Consider the following 24,132-nt stretch of genomic DNA (forward strand, 5'->3'; position numbering starts at 1 on the left):
AGGGTCCTGTGAGTAGCAGCTCACTCAAAACTGCTCTGTGTCCTGGGTTGCTTGTGTTACAAAGCATCTGAGGAAACATGACCCCAAAATCCTCCCTAGCAGTTGAAGTAGCTACACTATAAAATGATGTTCTGGTTCAGAGTCCTTTGAAGCAGGCGTTACCCCCAACAATCCCTCAGGAGTTCAAATGTATCCAGTGCTTTTTTGGGGTGGTTGTTGGCAGTTCCAGGTCTGTACTCCCCAATTACCTCCAGTTTTTCTCCTTAGGATTGGGTTCCCAAGGCTAAACCTCTCAAGGCCCGGGAGTTCACAGGAATGGGATTTTAAGGATTAAGGCCAAAGTTGCATGTTTCCCCAAGTGAGACCTGTCAGACTACAAACCAATGGATGCAACTGGAGGTTTCAGAAAAAAACAAATTACATAGTTCTCATTCCTTTGAAAAATGTTAGGCCTTCTTCCACATCAAATATTGTTGCACCACTGGTGATATAATTGGGGTTCAATAACATTCAATGTTGTTCCTTTAATATAGCTGGATATGCACATGTTACTCTGTGGGTTGGCATTATTGCCACCATTTCTTCTGCAGTCAGGTGTATGTCCCTCAAATCTGCTTCCTTTTTTCACAGTCAGTTGCAAGTCCCTAAAATCTGCTGCCTTTTTTATTTTCTGCTGTGGTGTCACTGCTGTCAGATTTTACTGTCCTTTCATATGTTAGTACATTGCAGAAAGTTTGCATTGACATTTTGCCTTTCCACCCCACAATGAAGGAGTTCAGCCGGAGTCTGATCCGCCGGTCCCGAAGCCAAGGTCCCGCCCCATGTCATCAGAGAGGTACTTACGTTTGTTCTAATTTTATGACCGTGGAATGTGAGATTTCTGATAAGGTTACAGGTTTTTTTTTAGCACAGGTGATACAAAGGTTTTTAACTAAGATGTCTGACTGGGTATACACGCCTGTGATCTTTGAAAAATTCCAAATGTGGTAAGACCAACGCACTCACTAGTGAACTCTTGTTTTTGGTGCAGGTTGGTGTAATCACCTGAGTATGAGAAATGAATTATCAAATAAGAACAAACGTTTTCCTCTGCCGGTGGAAAGCGTCCCCAGCCTGCACGCTTTTCAATAAAGTTTTATGCATTCAAGCTGTAATCCAATGGTAGTTCAAAACATTAATGTTCGAGGCATGTGAGCTGTAGATCACATGATGTGCATAGCTCGCCATCTAGTGTTGGGTCCGGAAGTTTGCACTTTTTTTTTTCCGATGAAGTCTTTCCAATCACGAGGTAGGTGACTCCTCCTTTCGATGATAGTGCGCATGGGCATCAACTCCATTGTTAGATAGTTTTTTTCCACCATCGGGTTCGGACGCCTATCGCTGCGCTCCGGTTCGACACCGTTCCTTCGGTTTCCCTCGGTATGCAAGATACTCACCCTCGATGGTATTGTTTTCGATCACGTTTTCCCTTCTATCGAGTATCGTATTTACTTGCAAAAACCAAACTTTCGATCGGAAAGCTCGTGGAAGGCCGTCGGGCCTACCCGCTTCGGGCCGACCTGCAGTCGATGGAACGATCTCCCTTTAAATTCTGCCCTCGGTGTCACGCGAAATACCCGCGCACCGACTCACATGACGTGTGTAATCTGTGTTTGTCCCCCGAACACAGAGAACAAGACTGCGACGCTTGCCAGGCTTTCTGCTCCAAGAAGACACTTTGCGACCGTCTGACTCGATGTCGCGACATGCAGAGCCAGCACACAAGCTCCATTCCGGACATCTTCAACCACAAATCGGACGAAGATGCCGGCGAGGCCATGGGAACCGAGGACGAGCAGGAGCCGAGCGCCATCCCAGAGCTTGACTCCAACCAAGAGGACGACATCCCACATGGACAACGTACCGTGAGTACAGCTCCCCCCTCGTTCCAAGATCCAGCTCCATAAAAGAAGAAGGCTCTGATCCAACCCTTGCCCTCGGGCTCCGGTCGGCACCAAGACCATGCTTCCAACGCCCCGCCTTCTGGCTTGGCACCGAAGCCTATCAAAAAGCCTTCCGGCTCCGAAAAGACTCCCTCCAAATCAACCGACCCCCCCACCATTCGGCACCAAAACACACTTTGGATCTGAAAACATCAACATCCAAGATGATGCTGAACCAGTCAGATGTGCTGAAATCACCAAAAAGACACAGTTTCACCGCTCCGATCGACAAATCGGATCCGAAACAAAAAGTGCTGTATATTCATCCTCAAACTGGACATATCACCACTAAAGTAACTTTAAAAAGAAGGACTGATACAGAGGAAGAATACCACATTCCTTTAAAGAAGAGAACGGTTGGAATTAACCCTTCCCCTCCTCCTCGTCATCTTTCTCTTCCTTCACCTCAGTTTCAGCCTATTTCACCTGAACATTCACCACCACATACACCTGACAACCAGGATGATGGGTATGACAATGGGGATGGGGATGATAATCAACCAATGCAAGACCCAGGAGATGATTACAATACCAATTCGCCCACGGGCAATTATCCTCTCCACCAGATGACAGTGTAGGCTACATTGAGTTACTGGGTAGAGCTGCCAACTACCATGGGGTGCAGCTACATAAGGAGTCCTTAGAACAGGATTTCCTCTTTGAAACCCTCAGTACCACGCAGAGGTCATCACATACACTACCTATGCTCAAAGGGATGATCAGGCATATAGATGACATTTTTAATGACCTGGTCAGAGCTCTTATTCTTACCCCTACAGTAGACAAAAAATACAAGCCAAAACACCATCGGACCCAGTATATATAAAAGGTCAGTTGCCACTTGACTCCCTGGTTGTGTCCAATGCAAGGAAAAGGGTCAACTCCCAGACAAAAGGAGATAGTTAACCCCTGGATAAGGAATCCAAAGTTATTGATGCTTCTGGGAAAAGGGTGCCCTCCCAGGCTAAATAAGATGAGTGGTGATGCGGGGGGAGTATCGAATAGCAATTGACAGCATTACATTTGCAAAGAAAAATTTATGGTGATGTAATGTATGGCCAAGACAAGATAAGTGCGTTATTAAAGCAATGTTACCATTATCTTTATACATAATCATAGGGGACAGGACCAGTGGCAGTCACCCGTTGGGCACGCGATCAGCTGAAATGTGCGCCATTCAGAGATGGTTGCCGGTATGAGGGATCCATGTAACCATTTGGTAATGAAGCATTTGAGTGAATACATGGCATTGATTGCTCGAGGTCGTTTTGTGGTTCTTACAAGTGGCATGTTCTTTCTCTGTTTTAATGTCATACCATCTTAGGTTTGATGTGAAATCTCACAAGAAGCTTATATTGGGACCCCAAGAGCCCTGAAGAAGTTGCGCGATTTTATTGCAACGAAACATGTTGGCTTAGAAATTGATCATTGTTAGACAGAAACCATTTTTAATTGGGATGGCTTACAGCACTAAATAAAGTTACGTCAAGCTAGTAAGTCTTACCCGTTTTTTAACGGTGAGAAATGTTGGTTTGATTCTCACATGGGGGTCCAGTGGGCATTAATATTGACACTATGCACTAACAGTCTATTTATATTTTAGTTTTACTGTTTTTTCTTCTCTTTATTTCATTGGGCTGGAGATTTTCACGATAGAATACAAATTTTTTCTCTAGAAGGGGAGAACGTAACCTATGATGATAAGTGGGTGTGCGGGTGAGTACAAGCCAGCAACCCCCTTGGTGTTACGACCGTGAGGTGCTTTCTCTCCTGTCTCACACTTTTTAGTTGTTGGTGGTGAGATTGATGGTATTTTTACGTTTTTATTATAAATTGACGCACCACGACATTTTGACTACCAATAGGGAGTACATATGTGAGACAGTTGAAAAGCATAGGAAACACCTCCAGTGTCAAAGGTGTAGAGTAAGGTGTGCTTTTGGTCAGGCCATTTTTTGTTGTTAATGCGTTGAGTGAGGGGCGGCCTGGCCTTTTCTTTCCCCCTGTAGCTCCTTTTGTGTTGATGCCCTCTCAGGCGGCCAATTTCTGGCGGGTCTCCAACATTCAGGCATTGCTAGCACGATATGACTGTGCGCACTGGGACGAGATGGAGCAATTAATACAATATTTGCCCCAGGAACACAGATCTAAGGCACAAGACCTGGTGCGTGAAGGGCAACCTTTTTCCAATAATGCTATAAGATGTTCCTTAGATGCTGCAGACACTACTGCTAGAGCGGTAAACATCAGTGTCCTCTTGGGAAAACATGCTTGGCTTCGCATATCAGGGTTCCAACCAGAGGTGCAAATCTCAATTTTTAACACTCCCTTTGATAAAGAGCATCTATTTGGACCAATGGTAGATTCTTCACTAGAGAAAATGAAGAAGGATACAGTAGTGGCCAAATCCTTCAGTCAGCACAAAGTCGTGGTTCCTTTTGGCGCTTGTTTTACCGCGGAGGCTCTAAAAATACCTCCTCAAAGACCACCTCCACCTATAAGGGCAATAACCAATCCTCTCTATCTAGAGGTTACTTCGTAGGGGGTTACAGAGGTAACAACGGCAGGGGCAGGGGTTCAAACACACGCACTTCACCCTCCAATGCAAAGCAGTGACTTGCCTCCACTTCCCCTGACCACTTAACACCTGTCGGGGGAAGACTGTCAGATTTCGTACCAATCTGGCAGTCAATAACAACAGACAATTGGGTACTACAAATTATCAGTTCTGGTTACTGCCTGGAGTTCATCAACCCTCTTCTAAACATTCCAACAAAGGCACATAAACTTTCACCAGATCACCTACACCTCCTCAAACAAGGGGTTCAGTCTTTAGTTCTAAAAGGAGCTATAGAACCCGTATCACCGCAACATCATGGGTCGGACGTGTACTCTTTTTACTTCCTAATACCCAAAAAAGATGGTTCTCTCAGATCACTATTAGATCTCAGAGAACTAAATCTTTACATTCAGTCAGATCGTTTCCACATGGTGACACTGCAACAAGTATTACCTCTGCTGCAAAAAAGCGACTTTCTGTCTACTTTAGATCTAAAAGATGCCTATTTTCATATTCCAATCCACCCCGCTCATTGTAAATTCCTCAGGTTCGTGGTAGCTGGTCAACACTTCCAGTTCAAGGTACTCCCATTCGGAGTCACCACTGCCCCCAGGGTCTTCACAAAGTGGCTGGCAGTTGTAGCTGCTCACCTGAGAAGACAAAGCATCCATGTCTCCCCATACTTGGAAAACTGGCTAATCACAGCCAGCACATACCAGCAAAGCCTTCAGCACACTTTCAGAATAATCTAGTTACTACATCAACTAGGTTTCACAATCAGTCCGACAATATCACATCTCCAACCAGCCAATACTCAGGACTACCTAGGAGCCACGCTAAATACTCAAAAAGCCCTGGCGTTCACAAGCACAGCCAGAATTCGAAATATTCAGGTTTTAGTTCTCTGATTTCAACCCAATCATTGGATTCCAGCTCGGGTTTATATGCAATTTCTGTGAATTATGGCATCTTGCATCATGATCAACCCCCATGCCAGACTGCACATGCGTCCACTTTCAAGAATGCTTAGCCGGTCAGTGAAACCAGTTACACAGTCTATTGACCGATCTAGTTTTGTTAAGCGGCCGTACTCATCGCTCTGCAATGGTGGAACGCACAAAATTTGTCAAAAGGACGGCCTTTCATAGACCTGGTTCCACAGATAGTACAGTGGACGCGTCCCTCACTGGCTTGGGAGCTCATCTACAACAACACACAGTGCAAGGCCTGTGGAGTCGACAGCAGAAGTTGCTTCACATCAGTCATCTAGAGCTTCTTGCAATCTTTCTAGCTCTCAAGGCGTTTCAGACTCACCTGGAAGGCAAAGCTGTCTTGGTTCCTACAGACAACATGACAGCTATGTATTACATACAAAAACAGGGGGGTAGGATAAACTCTCTCCAACTGTCACACTTAGCCCAAGACATCTGGAGCTGGGCCGTTCACCACAAACTTTTATTTCCTAGCGGAACACCTCCCAGTAGTGAACAACCAGATTGCAGATCTCCTCAGCAGACAGAGACAGCAAATACATGAATAGGAACTGCACCCTCATGTTCTCCTCCCATACTTTCAAAGTTGGGGAGTCCCTCACATAGACCTGTTCGCCACACACCAAAACACAAAATGCCAAAGCTTCGCATCCAGGTACCCACACCCGCATTCCAAGGGCAATGCACTATGGATGAACTGGTCAGGGATATTTGCCTTACCTTTTTCCGTCTCTGCCACTCATTCCATTAGTGGTTCAAAAGCTCAGGCAAACATCTCTCACACTAATCCAGTAGCTCCCACATGGGCACGTCAATCATGGTTCAGAACCCTGTTGGAGCTATCTCTAGTCCCGCATCACAAGCTACATTTAACCTCCAGTGTCCTCACACGAACCATGGAGAAATCAGACACCCAGATCCCAAGAAACTGAACCTCGCGATCTGGCTCCTGAAGTCTTAGAGTTTGGTTACTTAAACCTTCCACCAGAATGTATGAATATCATTAGGGAGGCTAGAAGACCTTCAAGGGCCTGCTACACAGCTAAGTGGAAGAGATGTGTTATCTACTGTGGTAACAATCATGTCAACCCTCTTGATGCTTTCATACAGAACATCATATGCTATCTGTTACACTTGCACCAGTCAGCATTGGCTTATACCTCTATCAGACTACAACTAGCGGCAATTGCTGCATATCTACAAAATAGACAGCACTTGTCGTTATTTAAGGTACCTGTGATCAAAGCTTTCATGGAAGGACTAAAAAGAGTTGTACCACCAAAACTTCCACCTGCTCCAGTATGGAATCTTAATATAGTCCTTACAAGGTTGATGGGCCCACCTTTTGAGCCCATGCACAAATGCGAACTACAGTTCCTCTCTTGAAAAAACAGCTATTCGAGGCATATGAGCTGCAGAATTCATACTGTTGCATAGATCGCCATCTGGTGTTGGGCTCGGATGCTTGCACCTTGTTGTTGTCTTGGAAGAAGTCTTTTGCAGTCACAAGATAGATGACTCCTCCCTTGGACGATAGTGCGCATGGGCATCAACTCCATCCTCAGATTGTTTTTTTCCGCCATCGGGTTCGGATGTAACTTCAGCGCTTCGGTTCAGTACCGTGTTTTTCCTAACCTTTTTGACACACAACCATCGCAATCTCGACGGTATTGTTTTCGTTCGCGTGCTTTTCAATGCGCTACCTCTAATTCGATTCCAGTCGTCGCCGCGGGCTGCTGCGCCTATCGGCGCCGTTCGGGCCTACGGCTAATGGAAAGGACTCCATTAAAAAAATGCCCCCAGTGTGGAGCTAAATTCCCACACAGCAACCAACACAAGGTCTGCAAACTTTGTCTCTCGCCTCAACACGAAGAAAAGGATTGCCAAGCCTGCGCCTCCTTCCGGTCCAAGAAAACGATCCGTGATCTCGGGGCACGACGACACGTCATGGCGCAACAGGCTGCACCGGTACCCGAAGACATCTTCGATGAAGGCCCCGATGTTCCAGAGGCAGAGGATTCGGAGGAGCTCAACATCGTATCCGAAGCAGATGACTCTGACTCCGATGACCACATCACTCCAGTTCAATGAGTGAGTACAACTGCCCCTGCCCCAACCCCACCAGGCAAAACAAAGGCTCCAGTCAAGACTTCGCCTGAAGGCTTTAGTCGCGACCGAAAGAAAACTTCAGAAACCCCGTCTCGGTGCCCGGCTCTGAAGACAAAGGAAAAGCCTTCCGGCAGCTCGGGGCCAAGCAAGCCACACGTTGGTGCACCAAAAACACCATCTATCCCGAAAGCGGGTACACATCCTACTCCCGCTGTCCACAAAAAGGCCACAGCACCGAGCACTCCGGCCCTGAAAGAATAGAAGACCTCTGATTCGAAGAAACATCGACAACCTTCGGATCCGAAAATGATTTCGGACTCGACACCGAAGCCGAAGGATTCGAAAACCCCTTCTAAGGCTCTCGATCCGAAATCAAAACCACGTTCGGAACCGAAAAGGTCGGCGCCGAAGGGAGATGCTGAAGAGGAAGAACTGTTTCGCCCGGATCCTATCAATCCGAAACAAAAAACATTCCATGTGAACCCTAAAACAGGCCATATTGTCAATATCCTGCGGAACAAGAGGAAATTGAACACCCCACACATCCCTTAGGTGCCTGTAAAGAAAAAAGACTGTGCAACTTCACCATTTAGACCCTCTTCTACTGTTCTTCCTACTAAACCTCCTTCTCCTCTAAAGTCTCCCATACCTCCATACTCACCACCACCACAGGATGATGACTACCTAGGGAATGGGGTGGAAATAATGACCCTTACGATGATCCTGATGATGACACTTAACATACCACAGGACACATGGGACGACTACAATGACCCTGTAGATCCTCCAGACCTTCCTGATACAGATACATACCCAACAAGGCCATCTCCCCCAGATGACAACATTGGGTTTAGTCAGCTCATTGATAGGGCTGCCCAATATCATGGCGTCCAAATGCATTCAGACCCCACAGAGGAAGACTTCCTCGTAGACACTTTCGCACAGTCACAAAGGACAGAACAAACATTACCCATGCCTCAAGGTGTCATCAGACATGCTCCAGACGTCTTCAAAGACCCTGTCAGGACCAGGATTCTCAATCCTTGGATTGAGAAAAAATATAAACTCGCCCCTAATGATCCCTCCTACATTAAAGGCCAACTCCCCTTAGATTCCCTGGCGGTGACCAATGCTAGAAAGCATGCCAACTCTCAGAACTCCAGTGATGCTCCACCTCCAGACAAAGAGTCTAAATTACTAGACGCTTCAGGCAAAAGAGTTGCCTCCCAGGCAGCTACTCACTGGAGGATAGCTAATGCACAAGCATTACTTGCCAGGTACGACAGGGCTCACTATAACGAGCTTGAGAGCCTAATGCACCTGACCAATACAAGGCCAAAGCCAATGATCTGATTCAGGAGGGCAAGATGATAACAAAAGCATCTATTAAATGTGCCCTCGATGCAGCAGACACTTCATCTAGATCAATCAACACTATTGTGTTATTACAAAGGCACGCATGGTTGCGGATTTCTGGGTTCAAACAATAAGTGCAGACAACTATCCTGAATCAGCCCTTCAATCAGGAACAACTTTTTGGCCCAGTTGTAGACAAAGCCTTAGAAAAAATGAAAAAAGATACTGAGACTGCAAAATCAATGGGAGCATTACAGTCTCCATCTCTACGAGGCTCCTTTCGTCGCTCCTTTTATAGGGGCGCATCCAAAAACATCAGCACACACTGCTTCCTCCTCCTATAAAAGTCCCTCACAAACATCCCCCAACAAGGGATATTTCAGAGGCGGATACAGGGGAAATAATAACAAAGGGAAAGGCGGAGGTAACAACACTCGTACCTCCCCTACTAACAAACAGTGACTTCCCTCCAGACCATTCCACTCCGGTCTGAGGAAGACTCTCACAGTTCTTACCTGTCTGAAATTCCATCACTACAGACAAGTGGGTAAGACAAATTATCCAGTATGGTTACTGCCTGGAACTTACTGCAACTCCCCCCAACATACCACCCAAACAGCATCAAATGTCCACGGAACATCTAACGCTCCTCAAGGAAGAAGTTCTCTCCATGCTTCAAAAGCACGCTATAGAACTAGTTCCTCTAGAACTTCAAGGGACAGGGGTTTACTCCCTGTACTTTCTAATCCCCAAGAAGGATGGTACACTCAGGCCAATACTAGACCTCAGACCTCTCAACTTCTACATACAGTCGGATCATTTTCACATGATCACTCTCCAACAGGTCCTTCCACTGCTCCAACAAGGCGACTTCCTTGCCACACTAGATCTCAAGGACGCCTACTTCCATATTCCCATACACCCTGCTCACAGGAAATATCTAAGGTTCACAGTGGACGGCCAACACTATCAGTTCAAGGTTCTCCCATTCGGAGTAACCACAGCACCCAGGGTCTTCACCAAGTGTCTCGCGGTAGTAGCAGCACACTTGCGGAGGCAGCAGATCATGTGTTCCCATACCTAGACGATTGGTTGATAAAAGCCAAATTGCACAGTCAGTGTGTTCATCACACTCACCAAACAATTCAGCTGCTACACGACTTGGGGTTCACAATAAACCACACCAAGTCACACCTACAGCCCTCCCACATACATCAGTATCTAGGGGCCACAATAGACACTTCCAAAGCTCTAGCATACCCCAATCCAGTCAGGATAGCCAGTATGCAGACTCACAAAATTTCAACCCCAACACTCCCTTCCAGCTCGAGTGTTTATGCAGCTCATAGGAATGATGGCCTCTTGCATTTTCATAGGACCTCACGCAAGACTTCAGATGCGCCCCTTACAGGAATGCTTAGCACGTCAGTGAAATCAGGCTCAAGGTCAACTTACAGATCTGTTGTTGGTGGAAAGCCACACACATCGCTCTCTGCAGTGGTGGAACACACAAAACCTTTCCAAAGGGCGGCCATTCCTAGAGCCAATTCCACAGATAGTGCTAACAACAGACTCATCACTCACCGGCTGGGGAGCCCATCTCCTAAACCACACAACTCAGGGCAGGTGGACCAGTCAACAAAAAGTGCTCCACATCAATCACCTATAATTACTGGCAATATTTCTAGCGCTAAAATCATTCCAATCACATCTCCTCAACGAAGCTGTCCTGGTCCGCACGGACAATATGACAGCAATGTACTACATACAGAAACAAGGAGGAACACATTCTTTGCACCTGTCTCACCTAGCGCAAAGCATATGGAGATGGGCCATTCCGCAAAACATATATCTCCTAGCAGAACATCTTCCAGGAGTGCACAATCAGATTGCGGATCTGCTGAGTCGTCAGACACAGCAGATACACGAGTGGAAACTTCATCCTCAAGTTCTTCAACCATTTTTCCACATGTGGGGTCACCCAGACATAGATCCGTTTGCCACACACGCAAACGCAAAATGCCCAACCTTCGCCGCCAGGTTTCCACACCCGTTGTCCAAATGCAATGCGATATGAAGGAATTGGTCAGGCAAATTTGCGTATGCATTTCCTCCAAACCAACTCATTCCGCTAGTAGTACACAAGCTCAAGCAACAGTCGCTCAACATGATCCTAGTTGCTCCCACATGGGCACAGCAACCGTGGTTCACAACACTCCTCGAACTCTCAGTACTTCCACACCAAAAACTACGTCTCTCCCCAAAACTGCTGACGCACAACCATGGAGAGATAAGACACCCTGACCCAGCACAACTAAATCTAGCAATCTGGCTCCTGAAGTCTTAAAGTTCGGTTACCTTAACCTACCACCGGACTGCATGAACATTATCAAAGAAGCCAGACGTCCTACTACTAGAGCTTGCTATGCAGCCAATTGGAAACGATTCGTCATTTACTGCAATAACAACAAAATTGACCCACTAGATGCATTTACAAAGATGTAATCTTGCATACTCATCCATAAGATTACATCTGGCTGCCCTCGCCGCCTACCTACAAAACAGACAACATTTGTCATTATTTAAAGTACCCGCAATAAAAGCCTTTATGGAGGGCCTCAAGAGGATAATTCTACCCAGACTGCCACCCTCTCCGGTGTGGAACCTAAACATTGTCCTTACTAGACTCGTGGGTCCCCCATTTGAACCTTTACACACATGTGAATTGCAGCTCCTTACATGGAAAGTAGCTTTCCTAGTCGCAATCACCTCACTCAGGAGAGTAAGTGAGATCCAGGATTTAACCATACAAGAACCATTCTTACAAATACATAGTACCAAGGTGGTTCTTAGAACAAATCCAAAATTCCTTCCCAAAGTAAGCTCTGCTTTCCATCTTAACCAATCTGTGGAGTTACCAGTGTTTTTCCAAAACCCAGACTCCGTAGCAGAAAGAGCTATTCACACACTTGATGTCAAAAGGGCTCTACTTTATTACATTGACAGGACTAAACCTTTTAGAAATACAAACCAACTGTTTGTATCCTTCTCTCCTCCTCATAAAGGAAATCCCACCTCCAAAGCTGGAATTGCCAGGTAGATAGTCCAATGCATTCAAATATGCTACCAAAAGGCAAAACGTACATTAACAGTAACCCCCTAGAGCGCATTCAACACGCAAACTAGGGGCTTCCATGGCATTCTTAGGGAACATTCCCCTAGAAGACATTTGTAAAGCAGCGACATGGTCTACTACACACACCTTCACCAAACACTATTGTGTAGATGTGCAGACGAAGCAACATGCTTCTGTAGGCCAAGCTGTTCTTAAGACACTTTTCCAAACCACTGCAACAGATGCAGGTGACCACCGCTAGGGGAGACACTGCTGTACAGTCTATGCAACAGTATGAATTCTGCAGCTCATATGCCACGAACGGAAAAAGCTACTTACCAGTATGCATTTGTTCTTGGCATGTAGAGCTGCAGAGATTCATATGCCCACCCACCTCCCCGGAACCTGTATCTGTTCCAGTGTTATCTTACTTAGATACAGTCATATGGACATCTTTTCTATTTCTTACAAACTCCTTCATTTCCCATCATGGCGAAAAACAATCTGAGGATGGAGTCGATGCCCATGCGCACTATCGTCCAAGGGAGGAGTCACCAATCTCGTGACTTCAAAAGACTTCTTCCAAGACAAAAACAAGGTGCAAGCATCCGAGCCCAACACCAGATGGCGATCTATGCAACAGTATGAATCACTGCAGCTCTACATGCCAAGAACAGATGCATACTGGTAAGTAGCATTTTCCTTCATCGTTGCAATAACATCATTAAGGAGAGTGAGTGAATTACAGGCATTAACCATACAAGAACCATTTTTCCAACTACACAAAGACAAAGTGGTTCTTTGTACTAATCCTACATTTTTACCTAAGGTCGGATCTGCATTTCACATAAATCTGTCGATAGAATTACCCGTATTCTTTTCTCAACCTGATTCGTTTGCAGAAAGAGCTCTACACACCTTAGATGTATGAAGAGCACTCTTGTACTACACTGAAAGGACAAAATCTTTTCGTAAAACGAAACAACTCTTTCTTGCTTTTGCACCACCACACAAGGGCAATCCTATCTTCAAATCAGGTATTGCGAGGTGGATTGTTAAGTGCATTCAAACATGCTATGGGAAAGCAAAGAGAACTCTAACTGTACCCCTAGGGCACATTCCACTTGTAAGCTAGGGGCCACTATGGCTTTTTTAGGAAACATTCCTATTGTTGAGATTTGCAAAGGTGCAACATGGTCTACACCGCACACATTCACTAAACATTATTGTGTAGATGTGTCAGCAAGACAACAAGCCAATGTGGGTCAAGCAGTACTTAAAACACTATTTCAGACAACTCCAACGGCTACAGGTTAGCCACCGCTTTGGGAATATACCGCTATATAATCTATGCACAGCATGTGATCTACAGCACACATGCCTCAAACGGATAATGTTACTTACCCAGTAAGCATCTATTCTTGGCATGTAGAGCTGTAGAGTCACATGCCCCCACCCACCTCTCCGGATACCTGTAGGTGCTGCAGTTCTCTATTTAATTTACATGCATACACATGGACATCTCTATTCTTTACTATTACTCCATTCTCACCCTCTGCGGCAAACAATCTAACAAAAGTAGTCGATGCCCATTCGCACTATCATCGAAAGGAGGAGTCACCTACCTCGTGACTGGAAAGACTTCTTCGAAGAAAAACAATGTGCAAACATCCGGACCCAACACTAGATGGCGAGCTATGCACAGCATGTGACTCTACAGCTCTACATGCCAAGAACAGATGCTTACTGGGTAAGTAACATTATATTTATTGTCTCTTATTTTCACATTCATCGTTGTGATGTTTTTTCACATTACAACTTTTTAATTTCTTGGTTCATTCAATGATGAGCCCGGTGCATTTCAGGCTGTGCCCTTCATCAGGGGCTTATTCTATAAGCATAATGTCCTGTGTTAATAGAAGAGGCTTGGGGCCAGATGTACGACGTAAAATTGCATGTGCAAACGGGTTTGCGACCTGTTTGCGCATGCAATTTTAGTCTGGACCATGTACCTACACTAAATAATTTGCGACTCGCAAAATAGTGTATTACGACTCGCTATTAGGAAGGGACGTTCCCTTCCTAATAGCGGCCTCAGAGCCATGTATGAATGTTTTGTGCCCGCAATTGCAAAACACTCACAAATTACCGCCCTCTTCAAAAGGGTGGTAATGAAGTCGCAAATGGGAAGGGGTCCCCAGGGGACCTCTTCCCCTTTGTGACTGGCTCCAGAATAGATTTTTTTTTTTTTTTTAAATGCATCCAGTTTTCCTTTAAGGAAAATGGGCTGCATTAAAAAAAAAACAAGCTGCATTATTTAAAAGCAATCCCAGACATGGTGGTCTGCTGAGCTCAGCAGGCCACCATCCCTGGGAGGGCCCGTAATGCTCAATGGGGTCGCAAATTGCTAGAGGCTCATTAGTATTCATGAGCCTCGCAATTTGCGACCCCATTGGGAATCGCAAACAGTGTTAAACACACTGTTTGTACATGCAAATTAGCGCTTCGCTAAAGACTCACAATTTGCGAGGTGCTATTTTGCATGTCGTACATCTGGCCCTAAATTTGGTACAAACATACCTGAACTAGTCGTGCATTATTGTTGTGCATGGTACATACTATTCTTCTGTGCCTAGTAAATAATAAGTAAACCACATCTGACGAGCACAAACGAGTTTGTCTCTACATGTACTGAGACCCCACGTGATAACGACCATAACGGTAAAAAATAAGGGTTGAGTCTTTTTTAAGTACACTGCGACGGGTGAAGCTAAATTTAATAAAATGTAAATGTTAATGAAAGGCGAGTGCGCATTTTTAGAGAAGATGAAGCCCGATAGTAAATACGAAGTGCAGAAATCGCTCTCAGAACCGGTCGTGAATGGTCGTCTAGTGGTGATCAATGCTCTCGGTGCACGTGAGGTATCTTTTACATAACACAAGGGCAGGAGTTTGGGTATCTCCTTCAGATTCATAACTTCTAGAAGGCCTCCTCCAGCTGAGATCTCCCAAATGAAGAGGAATGTGTTTGTAAAGGTTAGGAATCTGAAGGCTATATGCTGGAGAAGAGAACATAACATTTGTAGGATGTAGGAACAGATGCTTTGTGTACTACTGCCATATAGTGTTTGGCTTGGACATTCCAAGTTATTTTTCTTCGAAGAAGCTTTGAGTCACAGGATGTTATGTGACTTCTCCGATAGACCACAATACACACAGGCAGCTACACCACCTTTAGCCATCGGTTTCGAACATATTCTGAAAAGGCATTGAGATTGATACGTTTCCCGTACCTTTCTCAGGACCAGCTGTTGGATAACTTTGACACCAACCTTTGGAGAACAATCTTTGCAACAGTGTCTTCAAGCACCTCTGAAAGGGAAGGGCTTAAGGGAACACATTCGACGTCGACACCAGTGGGGTTCAAGACAAAATAAATACCCAGGGTTGTCATGAGGACCACCCCGGTACTGAGCCCTGCTCCAAAGCCCCAACTATCCAAATGCCCTAGTGCCGATCAAGGCTCAGAAATCTTGGTCATCAGACTGGTGGCCTGCGGAACTAGGTCTGTCCCTTGCCCAAAACAGGTTGGTTAAAATCTTGGCATAAAGTTGAATCAGGCACTTTCTATGACGGACCAAGTCAGCGCAATCTGTGCCACTTGTTTTGCCACTTTAAGACTATCAGAGAAAATGTTTCCATGGCTTCCTTCTTCATCAAGAAAAACGCAGGCACTGATTACGAATTGCCTTGACTATGGGAATGTACTCTTAATAGAAGCAAATGACTCATTGTTGGCTAAACTGCAATTGGTGCAGAACACAGCAGCCTGATTAATTTGTAACTTCCCTTCTTGCTCAGCCTTTGCTTCCATCCTGAAAGCACTTACCCTACCTATTAGGAACCTGTTCTTTTTATATTGTGCTTTTTGATCCATAAGGCTTTAACTAAGGGGCGCCCTTCTTATCTGCATCTTAGACTCCGTCAGTACTAACCTTTGTGACTGCTAAGATCATCAAATCAGGCTTTATTAAAAATCCATTGAATCCGCACCTCCAAATTAGGCGGCAGATCCTTTTCATAACTTGCTCCATTTCCCTGGAACAAGCTCCCTCTGCCAATTAGGACGTGCCAAGATTTTTAAACAATTTAAAAACTTCTAAAATTGTGGATGGTCTACCTGCACTTGCCGTTTTTGGTTGCATTGCCCCAAAACACACCTTTGGTGTGAGTCGTGCACTATAATATATTCCTTTAACATACCATAACATAACAGAGTACCACTCCAGTGGGAGTCTGACATCAGGCTGTGATCATTTTAGGAAAAAACCTCTGTAGCTATTGCAATGATGCTCTGGGTCTGCTCTACAGTGGGACAAGGGCTGCGAGCAAAGCAGGCTCCCAGTCAAGGGGTCGAATTGCACCACACCTCAAAGCCTTCATCCATGAAAGCTCACCATGCTCTGTGTTCGGGTCAGTGCAGAAATAGCACTTGAGGCCCACCCAGTACCAGGCCCCAAGATCGGAGGATTACGAGGCATCCATCTTGGAAAGGTTGGCGGAGGAACTGGTATACTAATATATATATATATATATATATAAAATCTATCACTGATTAAATATGTGTCTTTCTGAAAAATAAATATTTGTAATATATGTATAGCTAAAGATTAATGGAAGAAGACATGGGTAAATAGGTGTCTAAATACAGTGATGTAATATCTGACGTCATCAGCAGAGGATTGCGGTCGCGTGAGTTATAGTTGCCTGTACTAACTATAAAGGGGGAATTTCATTGTTTTTTTACGAGGGAAATGTCCAGCTAACTATAACATGTGTGAAACCTATGGTTTTTTAAGTGAATTTGCAAGGTTTTTTAAATGCTAATTCCTAACTATAACGTGTGTGAAACCTATGGTTTTTTCAGTGAATATATATATACACATACATACATACATACATACATACATACATACATACATGGAAAGATTTTCTTGAACCCACCTGCGGGTAACATCTACAGTACTTTGCCTCCAATACTGAAAATAAAAGACTCGTATTTGAAGATGAACTAGCCTTCAAGGAACCTCGGGACCCAGCACCATAAAGTCACAAAGATACGGTCACACAATCCCTCCTCCATTGCCTTCTTCGCCCAGGCCCTCACCTCCACCGCCCCACCTCTTACAGCACTCCCATATATTCCACCACCTCCATCAGAGTTTATTGAGGGATTAGCCACTCTTACTCTGATTCCAGCAGGCAGTATGGGGAGGGAGACCGATATGATCAATCTGCAGGGGGCAGGAGCTAGGTATAATCCGTAGACTGACTACGATGTTGACTCACAAGACGAGCCAGATCTAGAGCCCTATCCTACGAAGCCATCACCCCGTGATGATTCTCATGCGTATCACTGAAGTATATGGCTGGATCCAAAAAAAGGTGGCTGGGTTTGCAAACTAACAATGGACTGGGATGTGGCCTAAGTAATTACCAGTGGCTGAGATTAATTCATTGAAATGAAACAATGTCACCAAGTGCCTCTTTTTTCGTACGACTCCACCACACATTTGATTTTTCAACGGCTTTGTGCTAATCGACCGCAGCCATAAATGAACTCAGTCCATATTGGGTGAAGAGAATTCATCAGAGATCATCTGATCTCGCAATAATCAATACGCTTTCTGGTCCTGAAGAGAACCCCGTATGTGGAGGGGTTCGAAACGCGTCGACCTTCTTTTATGGCCAATCAAGTGCACTAATCATTGTTAAAGATTGCAAATTCTGCATTTATTGAAAAGTATTGTATTTTTCTGTTTGGCTTTTTGTATTGTCTAGTTCTTTTTTGTGGGTGTAAAAAAATGATGTATTGAAAGGTGGGCAGGGTGCGGGTGGGTGTGCTGGTACGTATGGAGAGTGAATTGGGTGGATGACTGGAAGAGATGGATGTAATGAAGGGGTGTGAAAGAGAAACTGCTGTGGGTGAAATGATGTTCTAATTAGGATTCGGTGGGTTAAGGGAGCTTGGTGTGTCCTACATTTTTTTAAATTGATGCAATTAGCTGTGATTTATACATGTGAGCATGTGAGCATTTAAAAGACTTGTGATTAAATCGTACGTAAAAAGAGGTACTTGGTGACATTGTTTCATTTCAATGGGCACGTTGTAGTTTGAGAATTTATTATCAGTATTGGCGTTTTTCTTGGTTAAATTGGGCTCAGCCTTACTGATTAGAGCCAAAACCCTTTGTTGTTTCTTGGTGAGATTAATTCAAGCATTCCATCCATCACTTTTTGTATGCTACTGAATATCATGCAGTTGTCAGAGGGTGGCTTGTCATCATAAGGTGGCAATGCACACTTTTCAAAAGGTAGATGACTTCTTCATAGAAACCATCCCAAGGACTGAACGTACAGTTCAGTTCCTGAAATTGCTCAAAACTGCTATGGAGAACTTTAAAGATCCTGTTATAGGAAAGATGGTTACGCCTAGGGTAGAGAGGATAAGGTGTCTCTCAAAGACCCTCTCTATATTAGAGGGCAAATGCTCCCTGATTCTTTTGTCGCCCATAAGGTAATAAACCAGGCAGCTGCTCAGTTAACTGGGGCACCACTCCTATACCCATCTGGATAATTTAAGCAAGCATTTTGAAGCTGCGAGGATAAGGGCCAAAGTAGGGGCAACTACCTTGTGGCGAATAGTCAACTCAGTGGCTTTGTTCTCAAGATACAGCAGGTATCACTGGACAGAAGTGGAGAACATAAACTCATTCCTGAGACCTGTAGGCATAGGGGTGAGGAAACTAGTGATAGACTAGAAAAGCTTTTCCAGCACGAACATTAGAGGTGTCTCTGATGTGGCAGACACTGCATCTTGCAGTGTTAACACCAGTATTCTTTGAGGAAATGCATGGCTTTATGTCTCAAGTTTTAAACCAGAGGTACAACTACATCTTCTTAACACTCCCTGTGAAGGTGATTGCGTCTGTTACCACAGCAACATGTTCCCCGGACCCTTCATTCCTAATTACCAATGGAACCCTATGAAGTTTATATATGGTATCGCATGCATCCTCTCTTAAACCAATTTTGTATCCAGAACCTTCCAACTTGCCAACTGACGCATCAGAATTTTGAAGACCTTTTCTGCCACCCCAGAACCGGGCTTATAATGGCTGGTATAAGCTCGGAGTTCCAACATTCCAATGCTTCTTTGTTCACAGCTGTAGCTGTGAACAAAGGCTTCAGGGAACCTGAGGGGATTTCAATCCCTTCCGCGCCCTAAAGCCTTTGTTTAATTTGTTAGAACATTCTGCCCTCTAGTGGCAGAATGTTCTAATAGCCTTATAGCCCTTTGTAGCTGCGCTATACTGGCTATTGAAGTCCCGCTCCCTTGTTAAAGTCCCTCGCCTTCGGCTCGGGCCTTTAACGCTGGAGCGGGCCTTTAATAGCCGGTATAGCCCGCTACGGCGGGCTATAAGGCTATATTAAAACTTGCTCTTTGTTATTAGGATCAAAGAAAATGTAACGATTCCCTTGATCATGCCAAACTAAAATCGATGGTCCTTTTTAGCTATATATAGCTTTTCTAATGACTTCTGTTTTTGAATCTGAATACTAACATTCTATACACTTCTTTCTTTTTTCCTTTCTTTATTTGGCCATATATGGCCATAAAAGACAGAAGCATTACAGAGCAATTAAATGGTTATAATACAAATCACTCCTTCAACCTCAACATCATTTCTAAGATAAATGATCCAGGAACCATAAAGCATAATAGCGAACGCTCAACGAAGTAAAACTACAGCACATAAGTCCTTTAAAACAATTCGCTTATCCGCATATAAAGTGCATGGTGCATCTATAAAATATGAACTAATCAAGTCCAGTAAATATATAAAATCGGAATAAAAACATTTTACAGTAGGCAGTACTATTCATCCATAGTTTTCCTAGCTAAAACAGCTGCTTTAAGGAAAGAACACATCCTGACTCAGATAATTGGAGTATCCCATAAGGAACAGGGTCAAGACTGATTTGCATATGGCTGGGTCTGAACTGGGGTGGTGAAGTGAGTTAAAAAACGATGATGGATTCAACCCAGATCTGTTACTGGGGGTGAGTGTTTGAAAAGTTTCAGCGCTCCGTCCATCATCTCCTTGTGTCTGCAGTATCTATTGATTGCAATTTGTGCAAGGCCTGTTAACAGGTAGTCAACATCTACCCTTTCACCACTATATTAGCTTCATGTAGTTTAGACCCATGTGAGAAAGTGGCTCTGTATATACTGTTCCCAAATAGGTACAGGGTGTACAGAGTCCACAGTCCGCAGAGGTTTGGCAGAGGCTAAAGTTAGATATAACCTTACTCTCTAAAAGTGGTAGCTTGGTCGAGCAGTAAGGCAGTATCAGAGGACAGTGTAAAGCATTTGTTGCACACACTCAGTCAGCAAATGGTCTCACACTCAATAACTGAACTCTAGGCCAATGGTTTATATATAAAAAATATATGCTTGGTTTATTTTAGAACCAACAATAGGTATCAAAATATACTTTCTCAGAATGAGATGCTTTAGACAAATACTTTTGCAATATGCAATTGGCTTTTGTAGAAAGTTACAGGTTGTTGCAAAAGGCAACACAATTTTAAACACAATAATGCATTGGGTTCAATGGAAGTTTCAAGTTATTTGCAATAGATTACTTTCAGGATTACTTTTGTAATTCCAGGACTGGATCCTAGATTCAGTCCTGGGTCAGTTCTTACGAACAAGTGATAAAAGTCGACTTAGTTACGGTTATGATTTTTAGACAATATTTTGCTATTTTAAAAGTTGACACTTAGAAAATATTTCATAGAAAACAGTCAATGATTCCCTATGGAAGAAAATTCAAGTTGCAGGTATAGTATGTTCTCGTTAATTTTGTAATCCAGTACTGGGTACCTAGACTCAGTACTGGGACCTCTATCTAAAACAGGTAAGTAATTAAATTTTCACAGTTTGTACGATTTTTAAAGAATATTTGAAGTTTGCAAAAATCAACAGAAGAAATTTCACAGAAAAACAGTCAATGATTTCCTATGGAAGAAAATTGGGTTACTGGTAAGTATGGTTGTGAATATTTTTCAGGGTCAGTGCTGGGCACCAAGATCCAGCACCGGGAGCTCACCTAATAGCAGGTGAGTATTTTTGTTTTCGTTACTCGGCTGATTTTTGGTGAATATTTTAAGTTTTGAAAAGTCCACACTTAGAAGAAATTTCAGGAAAAACCAGTCAATGTTACTCTATGGAGAAAATTGAGTTATCGGCTTTCAGGTAAGTACTCAACTGGCAAAGTTAAGGTTCTGGGCACAGACTCAGGGGTCTCCCAGGGTCAGGTAGGTACAGTTATTACACCCTCAGCGGCACAGGGGCAGCTGGGTGCAGAGTGAGTTAGGCCCAATGTTATCCTATGGGAGGCAGGGGGGCCTTGGTTGGTGGCTGCTGACTAGCAGGCCACGCGGCTGTGGGAGCTGGGCTCCTGGTCACTTGCCCAGGGTAAATGGGGAAGTAGATAGGTACAAAGGTTACACTGCCAGGGCCACTCGGGCGGCTGGGTGCAGGGTGCTTTTGAGCCTTCGGGCGCTCAATTGATTTCAATGGGAAAGCTCCGGTTTAGATAAAAAGACTGCAAGCTCGGGGACGAAGATTCTTCAGGTGCCACCACCACTTCGAGAGGTAAGTTGGGTAGTTGGAGGATAGGTAGGTACCCAGGAGTTGGGCACAGGGGGCCGCAGGGCGCCGGGTGCAGGGGTGCCTTTTGGTGTCGGGAAATCTTACCCTCTGATGATCGCGTTTGGGGGGTACCTGGTTCTGAGGCTGCAGGCGTTGTTAGGAGCATCGAGAGAAGTCCTTGGGTACCGGACTCTGGGTCAGTCGCCGTGGGGTCGTCCTTGTGGTCTTTGTTCACTCTGGCATAGGCCAGGCTTGGCGGGTGCAGTGTGTAGGGTACGCGGTTCCGGGCTGGTGCCAGGGATTAGAAGCTGATTTTGAGTAGAGCCTCTACTCATGGGAGTCCCAGGTGCTTAGAGCCAAAAGTTAGCCAGGTCCTCCGGGGTTTGTGAGGTTGCTGGCCACAAAAGATGCCGGGTTGAGGCAGGAGCAGGTTCGAGGGTCGACAGGCCGGTAGGGCTGGGGCCAAAGCAGTTGGTGTCTTCCTCTTCTTAGCAGCTGCAGGGCAGGTCTTCTTTCTTCTTGCTCTTCTTTGTATTTTGGAATCTGGGGAAGGAAGGTTCAGGGTGCCCCTAAATACTAGATTTAGGGGTGTTACAGGTAGGTAAAGGGCAGGGATCAATGGATCCCTGTCCTGGGGTGGGTACACCCTATTCTGCCACTCTCCTGTGGGAGGGGGGCAGTAGCCTAGTCCTGATTGGGTAGGGCCTCCCATCTTGAAGATGGCGAGCGCCAGGAGATGTGCTTCACCTCGTCTCCCCCACCTGAGGTGTGGGGTTGGCAGGCTGGCACATCCCCTGTCCTTATTTGGGGTTTCCGGCCAAGCTTCCCGCCAGAGTGGGGGTTACAAGTGCCCTGGGGAAGCTCACAGAGGCGGCATGCCTTTGAAGCTTCCCCTGCCCATCCTGGGGGAGGAGATCTAGCGCCTCGCCCAGGATGTGCATTGTTGCAGGCCCAGGAGAGCAGGGGCTCTCCTACCCAGGGGTCCAGCAACATGTCTGCTGTGTGGCAGCCTAGGCAGCCTCTCAGACCAGACGTGGATTGTAGGTAAGGTTTCAGGGGGCCTCTCTAAGATGCCCTCTGGGGTGCTTGGTACATTAAGTCCCACACTGGCATCCGTGTGGGTTTAATGTGCTGAGAAGTTTGATACCAAACTTCTCAGTCTTCAGTGGTGCCATTATGGTGCTGTGGAGTTCGTGTTTGACAAGCTCCCAGCACCATGTACTCTTAAATGGCAGCACTGCACTTACAGTGCCCAGGAATGGACCTGGGTACTGTAGGGGCACAGGGCTCATGCTCCTGTGCCCACACCTGTGGTAAATAATTTAATTACCGGGACTTAATTTGATACAGAATCTTAATAAAATAGCTCAGTAAAATAAGAGGCAGAATCCGTGGTATAAGAGGTTCGGAATGGGCTTTATTCCAATGGACGATTCGAATCGTGGCCTCCAAGTTCCATCACCACGGAGGTTCAGGAAGTGAAGTACAATACTTTATTGACAAGTAATCATTTTTATAGAACAGACATTACAATGAAACAAATGCAGGAGGCGTAACAATTGATAAGGAAGATAACATCATACATGCGTAATGAAAATGGGCGTAATTGGGCGTAACAAAGGAACGTCATTGGTTGTGATGTCACACAGGGTGGATCTATGAAATAATTTCGCAATGTCAGCAGAAATACTTGGCAGAGATGCGCGCGCAGCAGCATGACGTGTGATTGACGTGCAACTAGGGGGTGAAGGGGACTTGACATTTAGCTCTACATGTGGAGACAAGAAGTCTGGGGGGTCAAGTCAACCTAATCCCAAATCATATCTAACATCCTATGTTTAAAGAACTATGTTATCCACAAAGGAAGGACTCTTGGACAAAATCTATTCTATACTGACTGTGTGTGCGTGCACAAGCGTCTAAGTGTCTACATGAGATGCAAGGGGCAGAAACCTTCCATGGTAACGGGGCTATGAATTGCTTGCATGAAGACAGAGAAGCCAGGCCCTTCGCTCAGTAGCTGAAGGAAATGTTTACTTAAACTACTAGACAGGAATGCATCGGCTGAGGAACGAAGCAGATAACTTGAAGGTGAAATACAGTTTTTGGCAGGCAGGCAGACCGGCCGAGTCAGGCACCGTTAGCCGCACAGGGAGTAGGACAAAGTTCATGGATACAGATGTGAGCTCAGACTGGAGCTGTCAGAGGTAGAAAGCAGGGAAAGGCTTGATGGCAGAATCAGGGCCTACTCGCCTGAACTGCAAAATGGAGTAACTGAGCCATATAAAGTCGGTGGC

At 45.1% G+C, this 24,132-nt stretch overlaps 1 protein-coding gene across 2 annotated transcripts in view; it reads left to right on the forward strand.

Annotated features, from left to right (window-relative positions):
• The window catches only part of MICALL1 (MICAL like 1), a 330,253-nt gene that overhangs the window by 81,848 nt on the left and 224,273 nt on the right, over nt 1–24,132 (forward strand). For both annotated transcript variants that reach the window (XM_085601407.1, XM_085601409.1), the window contains exon 8: nt 772–835. In XM_085601407.1, the coding sequence (XP_085457533.1) occupies nt 772–835 (64 nt within the window). The remainder of the gene's footprint in view (nt 1–771; nt 836–24,132) is intronic.

Source organism: Triturus cristatus, chromosome 4_2 (genome assembly GCF_964204655.1).
Source record: "Triturus cristatus chromosome 4_2, aTriCri1.1, whole genome shotgun sequence".
Taxonomy (NCBI): domain Eukaryota; kingdom Metazoa; phylum Chordata; class Amphibia; order Caudata; family Salamandridae; genus Triturus; species Triturus cristatus.